Source organism: Branchiostoma lanceolatum, chromosome 3 (genome assembly GCF_035083965.1).
Source record: "Branchiostoma lanceolatum isolate klBraLanc5 chromosome 3, klBraLanc5.hap2, whole genome shotgun sequence".
NCBI classification, from domain to species: domain Eukaryota; kingdom Metazoa; phylum Chordata; class Leptocardii; order Amphioxiformes; family Branchiostomatidae; genus Branchiostoma; species Branchiostoma lanceolatum.
The window spans coordinates 1,553,583-1,579,790 of NC_089724.1; the positions used below are offsets into that span (position 1 = coordinate 1,553,583).

Genomic DNA, 26,208 nt, shown 5'->3' on the forward strand with positions numbered 1-26,208 from the left:
TTCTGCAGCTTTCAGCTTTATTACTTTGCATTTGTTACATCACCAACAACATCACACCTAGAAGTATATGTGGAAAGACACAAAATTTTATCCAGTCGCTTGAGTAACTATTTTTGGCGTATCTTATTACCTTGATGTCTAACCTTCATCAACGAAAGACACAGTCGTTTGCAAGAATTGACTAGATATTCAAGTTTATCCAAATCAAGTATGAGTTGGAATACATCTTGTTACACTTTGAAATTGCCCATTGTACTTATAAGGATTTCGAACACCTACTCAGCAGTCAATCTCTAAACACAAACGTATTCTGTTGTCTTGTCACAAACTTGTGTTCTAATATCACCAACCGATCACCTTGTCCACGTCACTACATGCTCACTCATACAAGTTATCAAATGAACAGAACAGTGCTGAGGGCATTAACTTCTTGTATTCTAAACTACTGTGCTCACTATACAATCCCCCCACCCCCCATCCTTCCCAGCCAATAACTCGCCTAACTACTCAGATTCAAACCACAGCAAAACACTTTTCATTTCACAGGCATCTTCCCTGCCATCACCAACACAATGTTCTTCCTAACGAGCGCGATTTCGCTCGTCAGACTTTCGATCTTCCCTCTCAGTTCTCCGTTCTCCTGTTCTAAATTACTCGCTAGTTTATCCAGGTCGTGAGACCGGGCGAGCGACCGACGGTAGTTGCGCGAGGTCTTGGCCTGAACCTCGACCAGCTTGACCTGGTCTCGGGCCTTGATCTCCGCACTCGTGATGGTGTTCTCTGCCTTCTGGATCAGCCCCTCTGTGGAACTGAGGCTACATACAGAGGAGGAGGGGGAGGGGGGCAGGCTGGAGGTGTACGAGCCAGGTGGGGAGGGGAGGACTGACCCTGGCGGAGAGAGAACACACACCGACCCAGGGGAGTGACACTGGGAGGCCGTGCTCTCTGCTGTCTGTGACTGCAGGTTGGAAGGGGAGGATGGAGTTGAGTTCGTTTGAGAGAGGGTTTCGACGGAAGTCCCAGGCTCGCTCTGGAAGTGGAAAGGGGTGTTAGGGGGGCTTTTCCTGGGGGAGGCCTGGGCAGAGCTTGGCGGGGTCAAGTAGAGGGGGCTCTGAGAGCCCAGAGCCAGCTGAGGGGCCGGCTTGCCTCCAGAATCTGAGGTAAGATCGACAACAGGTGGTGAAAGGGGTTTGGTTGGCGGGGCGGAAACCAACTGGCGAAGAGTCATTCCATCGCAATTTCCCAAAGAAATGTTTGTTCCAGTTTGCGCCTCCTGTGATTGGCCAGGCAAAATGATAACGCAAGGGGGAGACGGTACAGTGGAAGAGACCATGGGAGGCGAGGGTTGGCTAGGAGGTGTGTGAACCTCAGAGGGGGAAGACAGAGGGGATAGAAGACGCTGACTAAACGTCCAAACATTTTCCTCCATGCCAGAGTCAAGCTCAAGGTCTAAGTTGTCATCTTGGTCGTCACTGAAGTTATTAGAGTTCATGTTTATGTTCATTTCTGTGGGGATGTCGTCAAACTTGTCAAATGGTGAGAAATCAGCTCCAAACAGGACTGAGTTCTCTCCGGCTTGGAGGTCCAAGCTGTCGCATCCGAACAGGTCCTGGGCATCCATTCGGAGGTCATCGAGGTCAGGTGACAAGGGTGAAAGGTCAGCTGATTCATCAGAATACGTGACTGCGGTGAAGGGCGTTGATTGGACATCTGCACTCGGTGGGATTGGATTCTGAAGAAAGGAAAAAAAAATTGAACCTCTAAATTCATCTTAACCCTCAAACCACCGTAGCCTTTTTACGACTAATCTTACCGTATGGGGTCAAAACTGACCCCACAATGTTTTCTACAAATATAGCTTTATTGGTGACTATTTTTGTGGTTTGTATATATGTATAGTTTAAGTAATCTATAAGGGACAGTTTGACATGATTAGGTGTGAATAATTTCTGCTCATTACCATAATTCATGCAAAAATAGGGATCATCGTCTTTTCCAACTAACGCTATTCAGACAAGCGGGCTCTTTTGAGGCCTGCGCCAACACTTGATGTCATATAGCATCTGAATGTCTTACGCCAGAACAGCCAAACTTGGTCACCTTTGCTAAAATTTCGTTGGCAAGAATTCGAATTTAATGAAATATCTAATCAATTTTTACATGTTGCTATGGCAACCGGTTTCTTAGAGCCATATTTGGAAAAAGTCGCTAATTTTGGATTTTACAATGTAATTCTAGGGCTGTCTTTTTAAACTGCACTTATTTTCTTACATCAATACCAACCAATTTAATACACTATCACTTTTATGATTTAATATTCATAATTTATGCATATGTGATTACGTCATCAGTCAAAATCTAAGATGGCGAGCGATATAATTAGATTAGCTATAATCGGCTATTTCAACCTCTAATTTCATCATTACCATGTTTATTCAAACAGAAAACATCTAAATGTAAACGTTTTGGCCCATTTTTATTGTTTTATTAGGTTATATGATTAAAAAATGCATTTAAAATAATTCAAGATGGCGGAACCAAGATGGCGGATTTCGCTAGTGTAACTTGATATGAATGTAATTTTTATGACGTCATTTTGACGTCGTTCCTGTTGCCATCTACAAATAACGTCTTTGGATATATTATGATTTATCATACATAATTTCTATTCAAGTTTTATCGTGTACCTTTGAATTATATGGAAATCCCCAATTTGTTGGTTTTCGTCAATAAAATCACAAAAATGACGTCATAATACGTCGCAACGTCATTAATCTTTACGTTCATTTTAAAAATTTGTTTTTTTCACGTTTCTACAAAATTACATTTTGTGACTATGTTCATGATAACCCTTATCATACATGTTACTAGATGACAAGTATCAAACAATAGGGAATATGAGTGCAGATTTTGCTGGGGTCAGTTTTGACCCCACTGGACCATGCGTAAACTTTCTAGGATAACTTAATCAACAATGAGCCAATCTCGGTAAAAACTTGTGAGAAGTAATAAGACATATATACAAACAAACTCATAGAAGGAATTTTGTTTTCGACTCGAAATGTCAAAATGGCACATGTTGTTTGACCCCATACGGTGGTTTGAGGGTTAAGAAAGTTGTATCATGCATACTTGACCTTGTTATTTCAGACTAAATCTACGGATTAACACATTTATTTGAAAATTTTTACAATCAAAATCAACCTAGAAGTGGAAGTAAAAACATACAAATACAGACTGTAGTAAGAAACTGATTTACTTAGTATTTAAGTAAAGGGTGAGACTCCATTTTATAAGAGTTTGCGTTGTGTCCATACCTCATACAAAGCTGCTTGTATTTCTCTATATACATGTACATCGTCCGGGGCCAGCTCTGCTAGTTGTTGGAGGGAAGGGAGGCTGTCAAGGTCGGCCAGGGGGGAAAGGGGTCTCTGGCGACAGCCTGCACTTCTTGTCCGCCCCGCATGGGGGCGCTCCTCTGTCTGCACTGCGTGGGGGTGGGGGGCTGGCCCATCTGGCTCGGCAGTGCAGACAGTGAGGCCTGGCGCCTCTGTAACAAAACAAAGCAGGAAGGGGAAATATTAGTACACGGGCAACATCATGGGGATTCTCATTTAGCTTGAGGTCGGTTAGCTTGAGGAATGAGTCCACTGTACTTTAGATCATGTGGATTTTTATTTGTTTAAAGAATAATCAATTCAATCTACTTTTTTTAAGATAAGGAAAACAGGTAATGTTTGATCCATGCCTGAGCCAACATAACATTCAGATAAAACAAACGAACTACTATGTAACTGTGATGGCTGTTTCCTCGCTTCCGAAGATCAATGGGAAGCTTGTCCTCCTTTGTGGGCTCTCATGTGGCTGAGTAACTAAAAATGTAACTACTCTCATCTCCCAAATAAACGTACCGGTACGTTTATTTTTTTCAGCCTCAAAATCCATCCAGTACGTTCTTATTTTGGACAGTACGTTTATTGTTTTTTTGAAAATTCATTAGGGCTTTGCTTACCAGAGATCCCAAATATAACGAAAGTTAAGTTTTTTCCCCATATTTCCCCGATATTTGTGCTCCTAAATCGCTACTTGACCAAATGACGTGGGTTTCCCCGCCGCTACAATGACCCGGCATTTGTGAAATCCTGGCGGTACTAACATATCGGTCGATCTCGCTACAAATTAAACGTTATTTAAGGGGAAAATAAGACGGCACAATGAAGTTTTGAAATGTATTTTTCATATACACAACTTTGACAGTCTCTATTTACATCGTAAATCATAGCACGCTGATCAGAAAACAAATTACATGAGTATGCCAGCGGCGCACCGTCTGTTTCAAGTACGCATGTAAAATTACTCTGCTCACGTGAGATCAAGGAGCCAAAACTTTGAAAATTTAAAAACACCACGTAAAAATTGTGTCTTAGTATCAACAACTGTACAATCACTTTCAAAATATACCAAAAGGTTTCAATCCTACCACAAACATGAACATTTAGTCCTTCGAAAATCGCCACAGTAAAGACGCACGGCAGTGAGTCCGTGGGAAAGTTTCTCATGAATGGAAAAGCTCACCTCGACAAAGGGGAAACACTTTTTTTTGATCTACAAATAAAACTCCTTTGCCTTAGTCAACACTGTACAGAATTTGAACAAGGTAAAATTTTGTGTAATAAAGTCTATACACAATTAGATTGCAATCTAATCAGGGCTATTATCACATAAAAATACTTTTAAAAAGATCGCTCCCCTTCAGAGAGAATGCCCGAGCTTTCCAAGAAGTTTGAGTGTAGCTTCTGATAGCCCCGCCCCTTACTGTCTGGGAGGGCTTGTTCTGACGCCGCTCCGTCTAGCTCAGGCTCTGATGTGTAACATGAGAACCCTGTGGTTTTTGGCAACATTGTACAAGCTTGGGGTTTCTGTATCTAAACAATAAATTTGTTTGACAATTTAGTCTCTCAAAATGAAAGTTTTCTTTTCTACATACAAGGGTAAATTTTGGATTTGAAATTATTTGGATTGCAACAACACAACCAAGGACAATATATTTTGTGGAAAACATACAAATCTCTGTTTCTACATTTGCATAACACAATAAATGGCAAGTTGAGATATATATAAAAAATCATATACATGTCATAGTTCGTCCTTTCTATATGGCTTTTATAGATAAGTTATACTTTTACTGAGCATATATTAAGTTCTAAATGTTGATACATTTGTGAAAAAAGAGTAGACTCTGAAGGTGTTGCCCATCCAAGTGAACTTGAGAAGTTTGCCGACTACTTCTGCTTTTGTTTATCATATGTCACTTTATACAATGTTCCTAGATCACTTGCTTCAAGTTCCAAGTAGAAAATGCATGTATCATGCACATTTCCACTTGTTGAATTTGAAAGCACCGTTGGCCCCCGGTTAGGGGTCATAGCGAGGAACCTATGCCCAATTTTTCCAACAATTTTGGATGCTATACATTTAAGTGTTACAAAGAGTAGGGGTCCTTCCCAGTGAGTGTATCAAACCTTACAGTCTAGTCAGGATTGACATCTTGAAAATGTGATGTCAATCTTTCCACAAATGTGGTAAATCTGAATAGATGAATCAGTCATAAATGAATAAAAAGAACCTACCTGCTTAGGACAGAAGTAGCATGGACACAGTTTACGTGACAATTTGGTAATTTTCCGGGGGGTATGTTTATTCCGGGGGGTACGTTTATTAGATTTTGAAGATTTTTCTGGGGGGTATGTTTATTCCGGGGGGTATGTTTATTTGGGAGATGAGAGTAACCAATGAACAACTAGAAACCCATGTCCTTACCGGCCTCAGTGCTTGTTGGAGGACTTGCGAACCCACTGCTCGGTGGCACGCTTAACCCACTAACTACGTCTTAGTTAGAGACTTAGACTGGTTAGTTAGGGCAAGACTAACTCCTTACCGGCCTCAGTGCTTGTTGGAGGACTTGCGAACCCCCTGCTCGGTGGCACGCTTAACCCACTAACTACGTCTTAGTTAGAGACTTGGAGCAAGACTCGTTAGTTAGAGAAAGACTAACTCCTTACCGGCCTCAGTGCTTGTTGGAGGACTTGCGAACCCGCTTCTCGGAGGCACGCTTAACCCACTAACTACATCTTAGTTAGAGACTTAGACTCGTTAGTTAGGCCAAGACTAACTCCTTACCGGCCTCAGTGCTTGTTGGAGGACTTGCGAACCCGCTTCTCGGAGGCACGCTGAACCCACTAACTACGTCTTAGTTAGAGACTTGGAGCAAGACTCATTAGTTAGAGAAAGACTAACTCCTTACCGGCCTCAGTGCTTGTTGGAGGACTTGCAAACCCGCTTCTCGGAGGCACGCTTAACCCACTAACTACGTCTTAGTTAGAGACTTATACTGGTTAGTTAGAGAAAGACTAACTCCTTACCGGCCTCAGTGCTTGTTGGAGGACTTGCAAACCCGCTTCTCAGAGGCATGCTTAACCCACTAACTTACTGACTAACTACGTCTTAGTTAGACTCTTAGAGACTTTGAGCAAGACTAACTCCTTACCGGCCTCAGTGCTTGTTGGAGGACTTGCGAACCCGCTTCTCGGAGGCACGCTTAACCCACTGCTTGAGGCCCGGCTTCAAGAAGGAGCAAGACTCCGCCGCCCCCCATCTAAATGTGGAGTAGAAATAAATTCAGCATGTTGTAATATCACATGTAACGTTACCCTGTCCCATCTGAGTAATGAGGTACCTCCTCGAACACTGGACCCCCATTTTACATAAACGTCTCTTCCGAAAGAGGGTACTAAGTAAGTAAGTAACTTGAAATAAAATAAAAAGTCTGCATTTTAAGTTCTTTTGTAATCAAGAAGTGATAGAATCAAGTCAATCGACTGACAGCTGTCATTTCAAAAATCATCAATTTTTGGAACATTTTCAAAATCAATTTTTGGAAAATATCAAAATTATAACATAACATACATGTATTTGAAGGATGGATGAAAGAAAAACGTAAGAAAAATGAACGAATCTGGCAAATTATCAAAGAAAATGATTGAAAATACACTTCTAAAGTTTCGATTCACTGAGTTGAATTCATCTATTTGAAAGATATGAAAAATAGTCCATATAATTTTATTATGAATGGTAACATAATTTTGAGGGGTGGATAAATATTATGAAAAGGGAAGAAAGAAAATGAATGAATGAAAAATAAAGGAGTGATGCAAAAGGCTATCATATCGACATAAATAACACACTATGTACTACTGACACAATTTACATTGCAAAATTCAAAGGTTTGCTCATCTAGTCTATCAAATCAAGATCAAGAAGAAGATATCTCATGTAAATATGTAAACCTCACTAACCCTTCACTGGGAGGCGGCGGACTCGGTATCATGTTCATAGTGTCGTCCGAGTCCGTTTCCATGGGAACCGGCGCGCCGTACAGCTCCAACATGTCCTCCAGACTAGGCAGAACGAACTCAGACATCTTTTCGGCGGGTTTTCTGGGCGGGAGTCTTGACAAGAGACGAGAAAGTCGGCTCGGAATGAGACGGAATTCTGAACAGCGAGTGCTCAGGGGAACCAAAATGGCGGGAGGGAAAGTGAACGGAATTTGTTGTTGTGATTTATGGTCTTTTGGGGGCTTTCTGGAGAAATTCATTACATCAATTTTAGTATAAGGGGCCAAAATTTGCTCAATTATCGACTTAAATGATACTTATAACCCTTCTTCTCTACGTTTTAGTTTAATTGAGCATTTTATAACGAGAGAATTGGTAAAGTTGTGACAGCTTTCCAGAAACAAACGACAGAACGTTATTCTGATATCTTCCATGCGTAGCCTCCTACATTGCATCACCCGGAAGTCGGCAGGAAGCGCGGACATTTTTCCTCAGAGAAGGTTTCCTAAATATCAGCAAATATCGCAGCATTCTTCAAAGAAAAGGCTTCAATATCCTTATACTTCAATAGTGTTTTATCTATTCATATCTTATACGTTATAGATCGACAAATTTCTTTTCGGCAAGGTCCGCCCCTCTTTTGTAAAGTGAGACAGCCTCCATAACTTCCGGGTCATTGACCTTGGCCCCATTCCAGCGCGCGAAATATCATGGACGAAGCTGAAGGAGTTTGTTTGCCTACAAACTGGATATTGGATGGTGAATGTGGTTTGCGTTTGCCTTTTTTAGCTTGAATGTTAGATGATGTATTGTTCTGAACCTAATATGAAAAAGAACAGGTGCAAATTAACATTGTCCAACTCGTGACAAGTTGTTTTGATGATGACTGCCCCTCCCATGGCCATGCGGTTTCCCAGGTTACGAGACGCGCAGTTTACAAAAGTTGTGAATCAGGATCAAGTGAAGTCTAATGCTGGATCGTGTTATATATATTATTCTAACAGCGCTAATGTTATGTTTTTCATTTCCAAAGTATATCATGTTCCCCGGCCCCCCAAGTTGTTACTGTGCCCCCCTCCCCACCTGTTAGGAGTGTTGTCGTCCCTTAGATTCTTTCGGGTCAGAAATATTACCTGTGTCCTAGGAGTAAAAGTCGATACCTCTATTCAATCCACTGGCAATATTTTTTCAGTCTACGATAAATCCTAAAATAGGAATAAGAACGTCTTTTTTATTGTATAGTGTAAATGTAACCCAACATATCATCAGAGGTTTTAAATTGAAGTTGTTCATAACATAAGGAAAGGAACAATAAAAGTTTATTCTGTAACGTTACCGATCAAATGCACCTGAAAAGTCGTTCTAAAGGCCAAAAACTCTACATGCAATAAATTAGGTAAGACCATTGCCACCTTACCCCATGCATGCAGCCCCCTTAAAGCAGGACCCCTATCGCTCAATTTGTCGTTGGCTCGCTCGCATAAGGGCCCTGCTCTTCAGTGACGGTAGACACAGTTCTGGCAACGTTCTTCAGCCAATCAGAGGGTTTGCTAAACCTCATCTCAAGCAAAAGCGCAAAGGACTCTGGGAAGCTATCAACCAATCAGGTTAAATCATTACTTTAGGCTCAGAACAAATTAACCGCCAAATAAGGATAGCTCATTAATTTTTGATGAGCAACTGTCAGTACCGGCGCCAGAACCGTGTCTACCGTCGCTGAAGAGCAGGGCCCCTACGTGAGCGAGCCAACGACGAATGGAGCGATAGGGGTCCTGCTTTAAGGAGGGTGCCTTACCCTAGACCTAAGATCCTCCCATGACATCAGTGTTGTATAGGCTGGCAAATTTTGCTTCTTCAGGGACTTCGGCTCTGTGCCGCTAGGTCCATTTCCTTCATTGATTGTATGATATGATTACTTATGATCCATTCATTTTTTTTTTAATAATGACTAGTTGGGCAACCTTGGCTGTTTGTATTTGCATGTTTAATAGCAAAACCAGTGAATAGATAAAAATGTTTCTGTTAACAGGGAAGTGCCCAACTTCTTTAGCCTGAGTACCAGCTTTTTTAGCTTCCGTCCGCCCACCCAAGCTCCACTACCGGCCGGCAGAGCTTGGGTGGCGCAGCGGAGCTTGGGTAGCGGACGGAAGCTAAAAAGGCTGGTACTCAGGCTAGAACTTCTTACACTTACCCAGCAGTACAGCAACATTTGCAGTGATGTTGTCTTACCAACTGGGTGGTGAAGAGTCAACCTTATAGGAAGCCCAGGAACAACGATGTCAAGGAAAGACCAAGTGAGTTGAAAGTCCCAGACTAGAAATAGTACATGTATCTTTTCATAGTATTGCTACTATGACATATAGATATTTCAATATGTAGGCAAAGAAAATGTAGCTTTCTGCACACGTTTTTCTCCCCCAGTGGAAAGTACAAGATTGCATCTGTGTTGTGTTATTGAAAAATTGTACAGCTTGAAAATTGTTTTATTGCCCCATTTTGTACTTCCAGGTTTTGCGGACAGCTGCTTACAACGGTGACCTTGAAAGCGTGCAGAAGGTCATTGCGGAAGGAGTCGATGTCAACATTAAAGGATCGGTCAGTTCATCAACCTTGTACCCGTGGTAGTTTGAAATGTGCTCGTTGTGTAAGATATCCAATGGAATACTCCTCAAAGTAATGACACTGTGTTAACTACATAATTATAACACATGTACTTTCCTTCAGTGTAGGGTATGTGTTGTTTTACATATAGTACATTCATTCAGCAGTCCTATAGCCTTCTTGAGGCCGTTAAGGGGTAGTGCGCTGTTATCCACTGAGTCTAAGGCAGGGTGTTGGAAGGCGGAGCCCATCCTCCCCTTTAACTGCCTTTTATCTTCCCAACCCAAGTCAGGTACACCTTGTGTTGTTTCACCTGGTAGTTACACCATATGTTTTTTCATTTTTTTTAGCAATTTAAGCAGACGGCCCTCCAGCTTGCCACTCGTGAAGGACATGAGAAGATTGTAGCAGAACTGCTGAAAGCCAAGGCAGATGTCAACCTCACGACTACGGTAACTAGATCTTCCTCATCACCTATTTTTTTCAGTATTTTTTTAATGTTATGGTTGAGGTCTCAAAAGTTAGAATAAACCATGGATGTCTGTCATGCCAAGTAGTTTCTTCATTTAATGTCGATTTTACCTTGTAACCTTGTATAAGTACCAGAACATGCACTATAACTCTATTTATGATTCTTGTCTCATAAGGCAGTATTAGATAAAGTCATATTAGAATTACTACCTGTTATTAAGTATAACAGCCTCATGCTTAAAGGCAAGTACATAACAGTAATGCCTTGTTGTTTAGAGACTTGTTTACAATATTGATGAGAAAAAAGTCTGTCTGAAAAAATGTCCTTGGTGCTGAACACCATCCACACACACACAAGCAAACACACCTGTCCTTGGTGCTGAACACCATCCACACACATAACCAAACACATCTGTCCATGGTGCTGAACACCAACCACACACACACGAGCAAACACACCTGTCCTTGGTGCTGAACACCATCCACACACAGAAGCAAACACACCTGTCCTTGGTGCTGAACACCATCCACACACAGAAGCAAACACACCTGTCCTTGGTGCTGAACACCATCCACACACAGAAGCAAACACATCTGTCCTTGGTGCTGAACACCATACACACACACAAGCAAACACACCTGTCCTTGGTGCTGAACACCATCCACACACAGAAGCAAACACATCTGTCCATGGTGCTGAACACCAACCACACACACACGAGCAAACACACCTGCCCTTGGTGCTGAACACCATCCACACACAGGCAAACACACCTGTCCTTGGTGCTGAACACCATCCACACACACAAGCAAACACATCTGTCCCTAGCCTATTAGTACTATGTCTAGTCTCAATGTGTGTAATGTGGGTACTTGTGTCTGATATTCCAGGGTGGTTACACGGCTCTACACATCGCAGCACAGAAAGGTCACGAGGTCATGGTGCCGTGGCTGATTGATGCTGGGGCAAAGGTCAACGCTACCACTGTTGTGAGTACAGGTTCAAAGGTCAAAGAGTACCAGCCCTGGGGTTATCCTCAGAAAGTTGGAGCTGGATAGTGCTGTAGCTTTGGAGAGGGTGAGACTCATCCAGAAGCAAGCAGAATTTCATGAGCTAAAGCAAACAAGTTCGAAAATTGTTCAGATTTCGAACTTGATAAGTTGGTGCTGAGGGCAAAGCGCTAGTTAGTGACTTTCACATGTTCAGCAGGTTGTCCAGTTAGATGTACTAGTATTGTAATCATTCAAGTGACGCTAAAGAAGAGTGATGGATGTCACCCAAAACGTGTGTGAATTCTATCCAGTTGTAGAGCTTGAACTGTCCTTATATAACCTCTTGAGTGGTTGTAACAACCTGGGTCATGAAAATTCTGGGATAAGACAAAAGATGAATGATTTAGTTGGTGAAATGAATGAATGAAAAATTTAGAAAAATGTTATTTAGTTTTAGGAGTGGTGGACGCCCTTACACCTGTTTGTTATTTAGTTTTACATTCCACCGGTTGTCCAGTTTCAGGAGGGGCTGACGCTGTTACACCTGTCTGTTGTTCAGTTTCACTGTTACACCTGTCTGTTGTTCAGTTTCACTGTTACACCTGTCTGTTGTCCAGTTTCAGGAGGGGCTGACGCTGTTACACCTGTCTGTTGTTCAGTTTCACTGTTATACCTGTCTGTTGTCCAGTGTCACTGTTATACCTGTCTGTTGTTCAGTTTCACTGTTACACCTGTCTGTTGTTCAGTTTCACTGTTATACCTGTCTGTTGTCCAGTTTCACTGTTATACCTGTCTGTTGTTCAGTTTCACTGTTATACCTGTCTGTTGTCCAGTTTCACTGTTATACCTGTCTGTTGTTCAGTTTCAGGAGGGGCTGACGCCGTTACACCTGTCCGCCAGGTTTGGACATCGTGGAACGGCAGAAGAGCTGATAAAAGCCGACGCCGATGTGAACGCTCGCGATAATGTAAGCTAACTCATATGATTAGATCATGACACAATATGGTTTGAACGTTATTTCATGTGCATAACCTTTGATGAGCCTGACTTGTTCGATAAGAAATGTCAGAGACCAGGTGTTTCAAATCATATGACTGTCTAGCAGCCTAGAAATGTCATAGAATCATATACAGGTAACTCTTAGACTAGGAACTGAATGAATTATGACTGTGTCACAAACAAAGTAATTGTGACCCTAAACAGTTTTCATTTTTAGTAAACTGATTTCTATGAGACCCCTAATCAGTGCTTACAGTGTGAAAATAATGAAAAAACAACATCCATCTATTCATTTTCAATTTATGATCTAATGACAAATGTAAAAAAAAACATTCCACTCCAAGTGAATGTTATCCTGTTGTTTTTTTTTCACCTGCAGGAGGGTCCCACACAGCTACACCTGAGCAAAAAGAAACATCAAATTTGAGTCTATTTACTAATAGCTTTATTCATGAATCTAATGACAAAATGTAAAGAACATTTCACCCCAATGAATGTGACCCTGTTCTTTCGTATTTGATCTGTGATATTATTTTGTGTGTGACCTGCAGGAGGGTTCCACACCGTTACACCTGGCGGCGCGGTACGGTCGGCCCACCTGTGTACCTGCCCTGCTGCAGGCTGGGGCAGATGTCAGGATTAAAGACGGGGTAAGGAAACTTAGACGTTTTCTGGACGGGATTGGGTTCTTCAGAGAGAAGGGGAGGGAGGAAGGGATGGGAGAGGGGAGAAAAGAGGGAGTGGAGGAGGGTAGATATGGGGAAAGAGATGAGATGGGAGGGGGAGAGGGAAGAAAAGAGGGAGGGAGACAGGAGAAGGGGAAGAGAGGCAGAGTAGAACGGAGGAAGAGAGGAAGGGGAGGGAGAAAGGGATGGAGAGAGGGAGGAGATGGAAGATGTAGAGAAAGAGAATACTGTAAATGCATTTAAGTTCGTGTGGTTTTGATTTCGCGGTAGGGAGTAAATGGAGTGTTCACAGTGGTTTAAGGTTCGCGAGGTTTAAGGTTTTACAGAAACACAGGCAGAAATGTTTACAGTGGTTTTAAGTTCAAAGTTTTAAGTTTAAAACCTTAAAAATAAAGCCATCGCGAACATTTCTGCATTTTACAGTATGCTGCATAGAAAGCTAAGTTTAAAATTTTGGTCGCAGGGTGGCCGGACAGCCGAGGACCTGGCCGCCGATGAGAAGTGCAACACGCGGGACCGGGAACATGTCTTACAGGGCAGGAAGGAGGTGCTCAAGGCCCTGAAAGGAGTGAGTTCTTTTTGAGGGTACTTGTATACGACACAACATTTTAAAATGCTATTTTCAAACCATTCAGTACCATAGATACCCTACAATACCATCATCATCATCATCATCATCATCATCATCATCATCATCATCATCATCATCATCATCATCATCATCATCATCATCATCATCATCATCATCATCATCATCATCATCATCATCATCATCATCATCATCATCATCATCATCATCCACTGGTTTCTGCATCTGCATCTCTCTGTTTCTGCATCTACAATACCATACGTACTCTAAAGATTGATAGCCTACATGTAAATTCATGTAGAGTTTATGGAAGGCATGTTAGTGCTTAATTGTAATAAGCTCACACCAGGATAGCAAACTGCTGCAAATGAAGGAGTATAATGGCACTTTTTTCAAGCTAGCCCAACTAGCAAGGAAGCCACAAAATTAATGTACTCTTTATAACTTGATATTGCCTTCCTTTAACTCACTATTATATCCTAAATTCTATCTTCTTGTTTTTTCAGGGTAAGTGTTCTTCTCTGGGAATGGAACCAAGCGTTACCACCTCTGTGTGCATCTCTGATCTCTGTCGTCTTGCATTGTACATCAAGAACTCACACAGTTTTCAGAACTTACAATCATCATAGATAGTCTTCTCAAGCTTTTGTTTGGTCAATGGTAAGAAGTCACCATTCTTTAGTTTTACCCATAGTAATGGGTTTACTCAACAGTGCTTTATATGTAAGTTTTGTGAAGTTTATGAAGTTTCCAAATTCTATGATTTTAGCTAATCAATACTCTGTGTTCAGAACCCATAGCCGATGATATGCTTGAGAGTAAGCCGACAGCCGTGGTGAAACCTGCACAGAAGAAAAGAAAGAGGAAGAAGAAGAAGGAGCCTGCAGTGCAGACTTCGCAGGAACCTCAGAATCAGGAGACAGAACAACAGGAAGACTCAGATTCGGGTAGGCACTTTACAACCCAGGATCTAGCTGTCTAAAAAATTATTCTAAAGCCATTTTAGATATTGTAGAATGGAACTTCTATTCTAATGTCATTAAATACAGAATAAGGTGCTGCTCATGATACTTTCTTGGCTAATCTACCTCACCCTCCCAAACAGGCGTTCTATCGCTCGGTAACGTTACCTCCCATAGCGGCCCTGCCCTTTCAAGCTGGTAAAATCACTTCTGGCGACGTCACCACAAAACCAGCTTTCAGCCAATCAGAGGGTTGGCTTAAGCTCATTTAGAGCAAAAGCGCAAAGGACGCTGGGATGCTATCAACCAATCAGGTTACATCTTACATCGCTACTTTGGGTTCAGAGCAAAAATAACGACTGTTTGTGCCAAATAAGGCTAGCTCATTAATTATTCATGAGCAACTGTCAATAACTTCGCCAGAAGCGATTTTACAGGCTTGAAAGGGCAGGGCTGCTATGAGAGGTAACGTTACCGAGCAAATTAGCGGGCCTGTTGTGGAGGGTGATCTTCCTTTGCCCCAGAGAGTTCATATACGTTCATTCTGTGATTTTCATCTGTTACCGGTGGGACATCCAGGACAATGTGGTCCACCTGTAAGGCCAGAAGTTCTGAACATATTCAAATTACCTGTGTGCGAAAGAACTTGAAAATACTACATGTACATGTCAAACTCGGTGGAAGATGAAACACATTTTATTTCAAACTGCCCCTTCTACGATCACGAAAGAAAGGAGCTGTTTAAAGAGGCCACCAAATTCCATCCTAATTTCTCCACCTTCACAGACAAAAAGAAAACTGCTCTCCTCTTAACATCACAAAACCCACACATTATAGAAAAAGTGGGATCATTCATCTTCCACTGTCTCGAAAAAAGAAGTCGAACCCAATAGCTGAATAAGTAGAATTTAAGGTCAGTAGTTAGACCAGAGTAGTTACATTCTATAATGTTTCTCATTGTCTGTCCATCCTTTTCATGTCACATGTACTTGCAATTAGCCTACGGGCAAAAATTTGTAATAAACTTTCTATTAAACTTAATTTCTTCCATTTGTCCCCGAGAAGGTTCGTACGTTCAGCCAGTAATCTTCATCAGCTACCAGTGGGACATCCAGGCCGATGTTGTCCGCCTGCGAGACCGGCTGGAGAAGACTGGGTACCCCTGCTGGACACTAAACCTTTGTTTCTTCCCCTTTGTCCCCCAGAAGGTTCGTACGTCCAGCCAGTAATCTTCATCAGCTACCAGTGGGACATCCAGGCCGATGTGGTCCTTTTTCGGATTTGAACATTGAATATAAGTATGTTTCTGTATCGTTTGTAAGTAACAGTGAGTTTGGTTTTTCCATTTGTCCCCCAAAAGGTTCGTACGTCCAGCCAGTAATCTTCATCAGTTACCAGTGGGACATCCAGCCCGATGTGGTCTACCTGTAGGGCCTAAAGATTTGAACACTGATCCTTTGTTTCGTCAATTTTTCCCCCAGAAGGTTCGTACGTCCAGCCAGTGATCTTCATCAGCTACCAGTGGGACTTCCAGGCCGATGTGGTCCTCCCCCAGATCTGAACACTGAATCTAAGTATGTTTCTGTATTGTTTGTAAGTAACAATGAGTTTGTTCCTCCCTTGTTTTGTCCCCCAGAAGGTTCGTACGTCCAGCCAGTAATCTTCATCAGCTGCCAGTGGGACATCCAGGCCGATGTTGTCCACCTGTGGGACCGGCTGGAGCAGGCTCAGGGTACCCCTGCTGGACACTGAACCTTTGTTTTCTCCATTTATCCCCCAGAAGGTTCGTACGTCCAGCCAGTGATCTTCATCAGCTACCAGTGGGACATCCAGGCCGATGTTGTCCACCTGCGGGACCGGCTGGAGCAGGCTCAGGGTACCCCTGCTGGACACTGAACCTTTGTTTTCTCCATTTATCCCCCAGAAGGTTCGTACGTCCAGCCAGTGATCTTCATCAGCTACCAGTGGGACATCCAGTCCGATGTGGTTCATCTCCAGATTTGAACACTGAATCTAAGTATGTTTCTGTATCGTTTGTAAGTAACAGTGAGTTTGTTTCCTCCATTTTTCCCCCAGAAGGTTCGTACGTCCAGCCAGTAATCTTCATCAGCTACCAGTGGGACATCCAGGCCGATGTTGTTCACCTGCGGGACCGGCTGGAGCAGGCCGGCTACCCCTGCTGGATGGACATAGGCCAGATGGGAGGGGGGGACGCGCTGTATGAGGAGATCGACACTGGCATGAGGGAGTCCAAGGTAGGTTTAGTAATATTACGTCATGAAGGTTAGACACCCAGGTAATAAGATACGCAAGGTAACAGTTCCTCAAGCGACTGGCAGGGAAGACTGATGCTTTGCAGTTTTTACAGATTCATTGTACCGGGGAAATAGCTCTTTTTGACAAGTACAAGAAACAGTGGACTGGTTAATGTCCAGCCCTAAGGAGAGCAACTCTTTCCAGTAGTGTGCATGTCTGGTGAGTGACAACAGGCGCCAATGTACATGGCAGAGCTCTTTCGTTGGAAGTCTCCGCCCACGCTAAGAGCCCGAACATGCACAGAGGCCAAACGGATTCAAGATTACAAACCCCACCTGCTTCACTGTCCCTGAGTAGCATCATACCGTAGTAGTAGGCAACATTATGGGATTCAGTTGTGCAAGACACTATTGCTGAAACAAAGAACTGCTATTACTTACAAGAACTTTAAGAATGGCAATACCGGCGGAAATTGAAATCTGTATTGTATGTAACATGGCTTTTATGATTGATTGATTATAATTGTCACTGTGTACTTAGTCGTAGTTGTGGTTTTATATGTAAAATCAGGGATACCTGAAAAACAGGATTCACAGCCTGACTTGTATTTGCCCTGTTATGATGAATAAAATAAATGAGTCCAGGATGAGAGCTCCCAACCTCCTGGTCCAGTGGCAGGGTCGCTAACCACTGGCCTCCGCACGATGAAGCTGTTTAAAATTTATTTCCGTTTCACTCCCAGGTGGTGATCTCCTGTCTGACGCCGAACTACATCTCCTCCAAGAACTGCAGCATGGAGGTGAACCTTGCCAGCGACCTCGGGAAACCCCTCATCCCCATCATCTTCCAGCAGGTGGACTGGCCGCCCAGGGGCAGCATGGGTCCCATCTTCGCGGGACACCTCTACATCGACCTCACCTGTGAGTTGTCAATGATTTTAATTCTGATTTCTGTCCATTTCTTATTGTGGTGTTAGCCTGGGTGCCATCCTAGCTATAGATTACTACCGGGGCTTCTGCATTCGCTACCCTGAAAAAAAATCTAGATTTTTTTAGGGTAGCAAACTCAGGAATATCCCCAGGAGTAATCTATAGCTAGGATGGCACCCAGACTATAGCAACATACACACACCATGGAATTCACCATTTGTTAGTCTGTTACTAGTTATTTGCACCTTCAGGTTAGATGTGACAGGTCTTTCGGTGTAATATAACCAGCTGCTACTGCACCGCGTGCCTGCGAAGCTGGTGTGTTACGCTGATGGGCGGTTATACAGATACAGATCATACATTCACTTTCTTGGAGTCATATTTCAAGTATATAAGTCAAATTTAAGTTTTCCTCTCAGACCTCTAGATCTGTTTTTATGTTGAACTGGTGTGTTGTGATGAGTGAAGTCACTGACCTTATGTACAACCCTCCATGTCCTTTTAGAGTTAGTGTTCTTGACTGTATAATGTTCTTGTCCAGTTAGTCAATGATCTTTTCCTCCCCCCTCTGGCTGCCAGTCCAAGGATATTCTACATCCTGTATCTTCTCTTTGGGTTGTTCTTTGGAGGACTGCTAGGTTTAACTTAGTTATCGTCACTCTGTACAACACCTAGAATTTTTCTGGTGAAATGACAATAATATCTTTTTCTACACTATTCCATGCATCAGGTGATGGAGGAGGCCATGGGGGTGGGGGGATCAACGCTTCCATTGCAACCAAGCAGCAGGAGATCCTGAGCAGGATCCAGCTGAAGCTCCGCCCGGCTGGGAAGCTGAAGAAACGGGCGGCAGCGCCAGAGTCTCAGGAGCCAGGTGTAGAGGGGATGGAGATCAAATCAGGACCACAGGAGAACCCTGTCAACACCCAGGCTGAGCAGAAATCACGCTCATGTGTCTTAATCTGAATTTTTGGTGTGAAATTGTCAATATTTGATAGCCTGTCCAACAGTTTTTATACCTCAACAGACAACTGCTGTTGAAATTCACGTTGTGCCTTTCTGAAAGGCACTCAACACAAAATTCACTCCGCTCAGGTAAAAGTAATAGTACCTACTTCCAGTCAGGGATGTGCTCTCATATGGAACAGCTTTGAAATCAAAGACAGGAATGACATACAGCCTAGATAGATCAAGGCCTCATGCCCATCCTTTGAAGAAAATGATAGTGAAGGATTAATGGAGTGAAGGGAAAGGACAGTAGTGAAGCACACGGTTTGTTTCTTTAACATGCAGTGGTTTGACACCTCCCTATACAGAGAACTGAAGCCTGAAGTCTAGTCCCTTCACATAGTGTCAGAGTCGGTGGCTCAGAGATTTTAAACTATGACCTCTTGGTTATGTAAAAAGCATTAAACCACAAACAAATGGCACCACATGTAGACGGAGACCTTACCGAGAAATTCCAAAAATGACTATATTATTCCAAAGAAACTACTGCTCTGTTTAGTCATGTGAAATGTTTGTACAGGAGGTGGAGAGTATGATTGTGTATTTTTTATATTCACTGAAAATGTGACGGTACATTCCACTGGTCAGCTGAGTCTGACGACTGACGACACAGAAATACAGATATAAGTACTGTATGATGATAAGTTATATAATCAGTTATAAATTGTGCAGTGTGTGGTAGCTGACCAGAGATGCAGGTGTGTAAGGAAGATGACAAGTTATCATCCAATCATGTATATGAATTGTACAGTGTGTGTGTGTAATATGAATATTATGTACTGCAAGTTTTTAATGCTTATTATTGTAGATGTTCTGGTGCATAATTTATAGTATCATCATCTTTACAACAACAGCGTGTTGCCTTGGATGCCACCAGATTCTACTGTCACTGGATGTAATTTTATTTTATTTGAATAATTAAGTCAAATATATATACACACCCTCAATTTTCTCTTTACTGTTTTTACTGTTACTAGTAATTCAGATGAAGACTGAATTTGGATCAACTTATCGAAGCTTGCTCAATGACCTGTTTTGAGGGCTGTTTGAAGACAAAGAAACAAAAATGAAGACACAGGATACGGAGTTATGCTATCACATTCACATTTTATTTGGGAGGACTGTGCAAAAGCAAGTACTTGAGGCAAAAGCGAAACAATGTAAAAACAACTGTTACAATGAAATAAGGTGACCAAAAATGAATATTGCCGAGTTTGGATCAACTTATTGAGGCTTGCTTGGCCTGTTTTGAGGGCTATTTGAAGACAAGCAAACAAAAATGAAGACACAGAATACGGAGTTATGCTATCACGTTCACATTTTATTTGGGAGGACCGTGCAAAAGCAAGTACTTGAGTCAAAAACGAAACAATGTAAATACAACTGTTACAATGAAATAAGGTGACCAAAAACGAAGGTATTGCCTTAGTTAAGATCGAGGAACGGACAATAACGTCCTCCTTGATGTTGATGTGATATATTATATACATATCCACAATTTATAAATATGACAGGGCCTGGCTTGCTTAAAGTTTCCTTCTAATACTGTTATTCTTTTCCTTTTCTGTCTCGCCCTTTCCATCACTCGTTTGCCCTTGAACTGAAACAACTTCTGCGAGTCGAGTTCAGCCCGCTCAAACGTTAATCTGTAGAAAAAAAAAACTCACAGCCACGAAGTTAGACTGAGTTTATCCTGGTAAACACTCCATGGGCCTGGAAAAGGGGAGGGGGTTCTCCAGTCCCAGCTACTAAGGCCATTTGATCACAGGTTTGCTTTTTTTTCTGATTTGCCATGCCCTTGGTAGTCCCATCCCGTAGGAATTCCGCCGGAGCGTGCTGATAGACCTGGGCGGGCGGACAACCCTCACAGCACCGTGGAGATCTTGGGAGGCTCACGATAGACTACCGGGCTGGACTGAGTCCTTTCGCTCTATGGCTACTACTCTACGTACGAACATCACACTTATAGATTTCCGTATTTGAAACATCGGTTGTACAGGTACAACTTAATAGATGGTCATTGTAATGCCCAGCTTTCCTTTGATCGTTTTCAGTCCCCGATCTTGTTTCAAATGTCCTTTCTGTACAAAATGGTGGTCATATGAGCTCTGATAGATTTATTCTTAGTTCTCCATAAATGTATACTCTACAAAATACAAGAAAAAAGATATAGGCAAAATACTCTGGGTTTTTTTTCCACTCCGGGCCTGATCTAATCATTTCTGTGACGTCACCACACTGAATCTGCCTTATCTCTATCGTTATCAGAACACACTGAATCTACAGCTGAATAGAATTTACGCATCTCTAACATTATTAGAACACACTGAATCTGCAGCTGAATAGAATTTGCCTATCTCTAACATTATCAGAACACACTGAATCTGCAGCTGAATAGAATTTGTCCATCTGTAACATTATTAGAACACACTGAATCTGCAGCTGAACAGAATTTGCCCATCTCTTACATCATTAGAACACACTGAATCTGCAGCTGAATAGAATTCGCCTATCCTTAACATTATCAGAACACACTGAATCTGCAGCTGAATAGAATTCGCCCATCTCTAACATTATCAGAACACACTGAATCTGCAGCTGAATAGAATTTGGCCATCTCTAACATTATCAGAACACACTGAATCTGCAGCTGAATAGAATTTGGCTATCTCTAACATTATTAGAACACACTGAATCTGCAACTGGACAGAATTTGCCCATCTCTAACATTATTAGAACACACTGAATCAGCAGCAAAACAGGATGTGCCCATCTCTAACATTATCAGAACAAACTAAATCTGCCTTATGTCTTACATTATCAGATTTTACATTATCAGATTTTACATTATTAGATTTTACATTATCAGATTTTACATCATCAGATTTTACATTATCAGATTTTACATTATCAGATTTTACATTATCAGATTTTCATGATGATTATCAGATTTTAAATTTCATTTGTCCAAATCAAATCAAAGTGAAGCTTGCGAGTCAGTCAGCTTGTTAAGTGTATTTCATGTCAATGATTTCATAATTACGATTAAGATTGCGTTTCATATTATCTTAAGGGTGTTGGCAGAATGAGTTATCTTATAAAAGATATCGTAAGGGGGAGGTTTGTGAGACGGCAACTTGTAAAGGTGTTTATGCACTTTGAATAAAATACTGTTTTACACTATCAAGTGATTTATTCAACCGACGATTCGGTGAACAAGTCCTGAGGAAACTATTCACGGACGTTCATGCACCTGTTTGCCTTCCATTTCACATCGTGATTTAGTCAAAATTAGGAAACAAAAAATTGACAGACCGTTGGCAAAAAGCAAAAAGAAATGATTAAAAACTAATTTGCAAAAGAAAAGGTAAAAGAGATCGGAGTAAAAAAAAAAAAAAACTCACATTTTTGTGATGACCACGTACCCCGGCGCGCCGTTCGCCCCGTCCTGGCCGCTGGGGTCGCGGCCTGAGTTAAAGGAGCCTCCCCCACCCCCACAGGCGTCTTCAGCAGTATTCCCCCTCCCCCCGCCTGAGTAGCCACCCCCTCCCCCTCCACCATCGTAACCCCCTCCACCACCACCAAACCCTCCCTCGGAACGCGGGCGAAAACCCCGGGCCGCCCCGCCCAGGCCACCATTCACAAAGGCCCGCCCGCCCTCTCCCGCCTCGTACCGCGGCTTTACACTAATTTCGCCTCCACCATTCGTTAGGAGACCCCCTCCTCCCCCGCCCACTCTTTTCTGGCCGAATCCTCTCCTTTTACTTTTAGGCTTGCCTTCTGTTGCCCCGTGCCCGTGGGTGCCGCCTGCGAAGGTTGTCTGAGAACCTCCTTTACCTTTGGGAGAGAAGCCTGCCTGACCGGATGTCGCTGTAGTACCATCGCACTCCGCATGGTTCAACTTCAACATGAACCCCCCGCCTCCCCCACCGGCTATGATCAGGGGCAGGTCACCAGACCGTACCACAAAGGTACCGCCGCCGCCTCCAGTAGGGTGCCCCCCTGGGTTCTCCACCCCTTCCTGTCCGACTAGGATCTTCAGCAGCTCTCCTGGAAGTAGAGAGAAATGAATAAGTAAAGTATAGCCTCCACCAGGCTGCACAAGTCGCTGGAAAAATAGCAGAAATTGGCTACTAGTAGCCTCTACCAGGCTCCTGCAGACGTGGCTGGAAAGAGTAGAAATCGGCCAAATTGAGGAGTTGGTCAGTGGCAGACCGTATCTTGCTATCGGCTGGTCGACTCCTATATTTGGCCGAATCCTACTCTTTTCAGCCACGTCTGGAGCATGATAAAGGATAGAAATTGGTCTAATAGACACTCAGGTAACATGCCATGTCTTTACAACCGTTGGATCTGCTTGGAGATTAACTGAAGTCCGTACCTTTCTTCAGTGAAAACGTTCCCGCCACCAGTGCGCCTCTGCCCATGTTATACCCAGACATCTTGAACACCTTGCCTGATGCGGCACCTAGAGGACATGGGATCGTGAACGGTTCACGTTAGAGACAGGTATGGACATGTACCGCACTTCATCGCGCCGCCTAGCGCTTATGGCCTGATGCCTTTAAGTACCAGAGTATGCCTTTAAGTACCAGAGTTATAAACCAAGGATTGATGTGTTCAAAAAATCGTATTTCTCGAGAACCATAGTAGAATGGAACTCGTTGTCATCAGATGCTGTAGGAACACCTTCACTAAATAGATTCAAATAACGATTGCAGTCAGATGTGCAAAAGTTAGGTGTGACAGGCTGTTCAGTGTAATATAACCAGCTGCTACGCACCGCGTGCCTGCGAAGCTGGTGTGTTACGCCGAAGGGCGGTTATACCGGCTATACAGATACAGATACAGACGTCATTCATCGTAAGATGGTCGTACGATCGTAAACTGACGGCATCCTTGGGATAGTCGTGCAAGTGTCGTGAAAGAGTTCAGATATACTGTCTATTCGACAAGCAGATCCACCGGTGGCAAGATCCATATGGATATTGCTTGGGCCCTTTGGATACTGCCTTGCCACCAGTAGATCTGCGTGGAGATTATATCCTGTCCCCGAAAAGGCTACTAAGATCCCTGTGAGTTAAGTCGTGTCAAGTGCAGTTCCCGGGGGCATAACATTATCGGATACGAACCCAGGACCTCTGTGTTCTGGGACAAACACCTTGTCCATTACGCCAAAGCGACGCCACATGGAGAATCACGTTGTATATACAGGATAGAATCATACCTGCAGCCTTGATCCTGTAGTTCCCAGTATCAGGAACGGTGAAGAGCTGGGTCCCGTTCTGTAAGGTCACCAGCTTCTCGTGGTCCTGTCCGCGGTAGTGGTCACCCAGGCTGGTCGGGCCTGCATGGCCGGTGGCGCCGAGGGTGGTGAACGTGGCATTCCTGAAGCCTGAAGGAGTGGCCAGAAAAAATACCCTACTGAGCTGAGAGACATTTAATTCTATGTACCTATCATGACTTGTAAAAGTATTGAAGCAGGCCAGTTAGAGTTTGAATTGATTTTCAATATGAAAAAGGCAACCTCCAAAATGAACATGCCAATTTATGAACGATCCAGTAAAAACTGATCGCTAACATGCATCTAGGGTGATGTAAGCAAAATAATAACTCATATTACCTTTGTCACATGTCTCTCCCGGACCTGAAAAACAAACAAAAAATACAACAACCAAAGGAAAGAAAGCAGCTGAAACGTACATTTTAGATAGACACTTTTGATATCTTGGTACTGATATGTAAAAGTTTGAGGTCTGGCCCATGGACTATCTGTGCTCTTTATCGCAGATATCCTTTAGTTTAGACAGATGAAATTCCATCCCAAAATTTGTGTTTAACAATAATAAATGAACGAAGCTCTATATTGTACATATTTGCCCCACTGGGCTAAGCACTGGTCACATGTTAACAACCACACACATATTCATGAGCATATTCGGCTTTCCCTTGCTTCTTGGTGATTGTATAGATACAGGAGGCTGTATGATTAGGAAGAGTTGGTTTATCGAAGATTGTATAAAGGAGTTCAATTTCTCTTTGCTATTCAAGTTTCTGAAGTGGAGGAATGTACTGAACCCTTAAAGCTACCAGTTTTTTTAGCATAGTAAAAATAATTAAAAAATGTTTGACCCCTGACCTCCCTCATGAAACCCGCGAAACAGACGGCGGCCCTAACTCCCCTAACGTCCGGGCTTCGAGCGCTACACGCACGCACAGCTGTTTTCTTCTGGGGAATACCCTATCCCGGTTATAACCGGGTGCAGCACACAAGGCATGTTTCCGTATCCCTGTAAACTGGGACTGGCAGCTTAAGGGTTGTTATCATATAACCGAAAAGAATGATTCTGTATCTGTATCTATATAGCCGGTATAACCGTCATTAGGCGTAACACACCAGCTTCGCAGGCACGCGGCGCGGCAGCAGCTAGTTATATTACACCGAACGGTCTGATTCTATCACTATCATACAAAGTACAAATAATGAAACCATTACCTATTTGGCAGACAAAGTGCGTCTTCCAGCTACATCTATTATCATCCCATTGATGGTCTTCCTGTGCCCATAGATGAGCGCAGTTCCGGGGGTAAAAGTAGCTGGGTTCTTCCGGGGCCCATCTGGTGAAGTTGCAGGCATTCAGTGGCGTCCCGTCTGACCAGGTCCAACTGCTTTCAGACTATTGACATGAAAATTCATCTGAGTTCTTTTGTTACATAGTGAGTTTAAACTATTTTCCAAGACAAAGAATTGACTCACCGCAAAAATAACACACATACGCACATACATACACACACACACACGCACACAAACACACACACACAAACACACAACACACACACACACACACACACACACACACACACACACACACGCACGCACGCACACACACACACACACACACAGTCACACACACACACACACGCGCGCGCACACAAACACGAAAACATACCATTTTTGGCGACGGTAACTACTATAACGATACTTACGGCCCGGCCGTCGAGTCCAAACCAGTAATCCCTTTCTCCATCCGCGTCCCGAATCAGACGAAGGAGAAAGTCGTACGCAGCCTCCGTCTTAATCACGGCAAGACGTCCTCCCTCTGACGCACAGGTCTGCTCGGCCGCGTTGTACGTCTTATACTCGAGAAACGCCTTGTAGAAGGTGTCGCCTCGCTTTGTGTAGATATCCAGAGCTGACGCATAGAATTCAGAAACATAATGCCAACACTTTAAGCATTTCAGAAAGAAAAGAAAACATACATAGCTTCTTGACATCCGGCCATCCAGTCATCTACAACAACAACAACAACCACTGCCTCA

General features: G+C 43.0%; 3 protein-coding genes and 1 long non-coding RNA gene across 6 annotated transcripts; 1 reads left to right on the plus strand and 3 right to left on the minus strand.

Annotated features, from left to right (window-relative positions):
* Positions 1-7,608, minus strand: LOC136429647 (uncharacterized). Of its 3 annotated transcripts, XM_066419568.1 has the most exons (4): positions 7,356-7,608; positions 6,548-6,655; positions 3,318-3,550; positions 1-1,732 (listed from the first exon to the last, which is right to left on the minus strand). In XM_066419568.1, exon 4 carries the CDS (start codon positions 1,619-1,621, stop codon positions 536-538), a length of 1,086 nt encoding a protein of 361 aa, XP_066275665.1. In that variant the 5' UTR covers positions 1,622-1,732; positions 3,318-3,550; positions 6,548-6,655; positions 7,356-7,608; the 3' UTR covers positions 1-535. The 3 variants fall into 3 exon arrangements, with proteins under 3 accessions (XP_066275665.1, XP_066275667.1, XP_066275666.1); XM_066419570.1 differs by lacking the exons at positions 6,548-6,655; positions 7,356-7,608 and adding an exon at positions 6,063-6,141; XM_066419569.1 differs by lacking the exons at positions 6,548-6,655; positions 7,356-7,608 and adding an exon at positions 5,821-5,901.
* Positions 7,609-8,016: 408 nt separating this feature from the next.
* LOC136429149 (uncharacterized) lies at positions 8,017-18,985 on the plus strand. Its single transcript, XM_066419027.1, has 16 exons — positions 8,017-8,153; positions 9,593-9,688; positions 9,903-9,989; positions 10,346-10,447; positions 11,358-11,456; positions 12,322-12,426; positions 13,010-13,108; positions 13,608-13,711; positions 14,523-14,680; positions 15,901-15,962; positions 16,177-16,183; positions 16,332-16,427; positions 16,476-16,560; positions 16,620-16,950; positions 17,694-17,871; positions 18,611-18,985. The coding sequence occupies exons 2-16, from the start codon at positions 9,671-9,673 to the stop codon at positions 18,844-18,846; spliced, it is 1,767 nt and encodes a 588-aa protein (XP_066275124.1). The 5' UTR covers positions 8,017-8,153; positions 9,593-9,670; the 3' UTR covers positions 18,847-18,985.
* A 3,303-nt stretch (positions 18,986-22,288) lies between these two features.
* LOC136429150 (loricrin-like) lies at positions 22,289-23,222 on the minus strand. The gene is made up of 2 exons (XM_066419028.1): positions 23,207-23,222; positions 22,289-22,938 (listed from the first exon to the last, which is right to left on the minus strand). Exons 1-2 carry the CDS (start codon positions 23,220-23,222, stop codon positions 22,289-22,291), a joined length of 666 nt encoding a protein of 221 aa, XP_066275125.1.
* A 46-nt stretch (positions 23,223-23,268) lies between these two features.
* LOC136429380 (uncharacterized) lies at positions 23,269-24,786 on the minus strand. The gene is made up of 3 exons (XR_010754763.1): positions 24,512-24,786; positions 24,116-24,283; positions 23,269-23,356 (listed from the first exon to the last, which is right to left on the minus strand). It is a non-coding gene; the product is annotated as an uncharacterized lncRNA (long non-coding RNA).
* Positions 24,787-26,208: the final 1,422 nt, after the last annotated feature.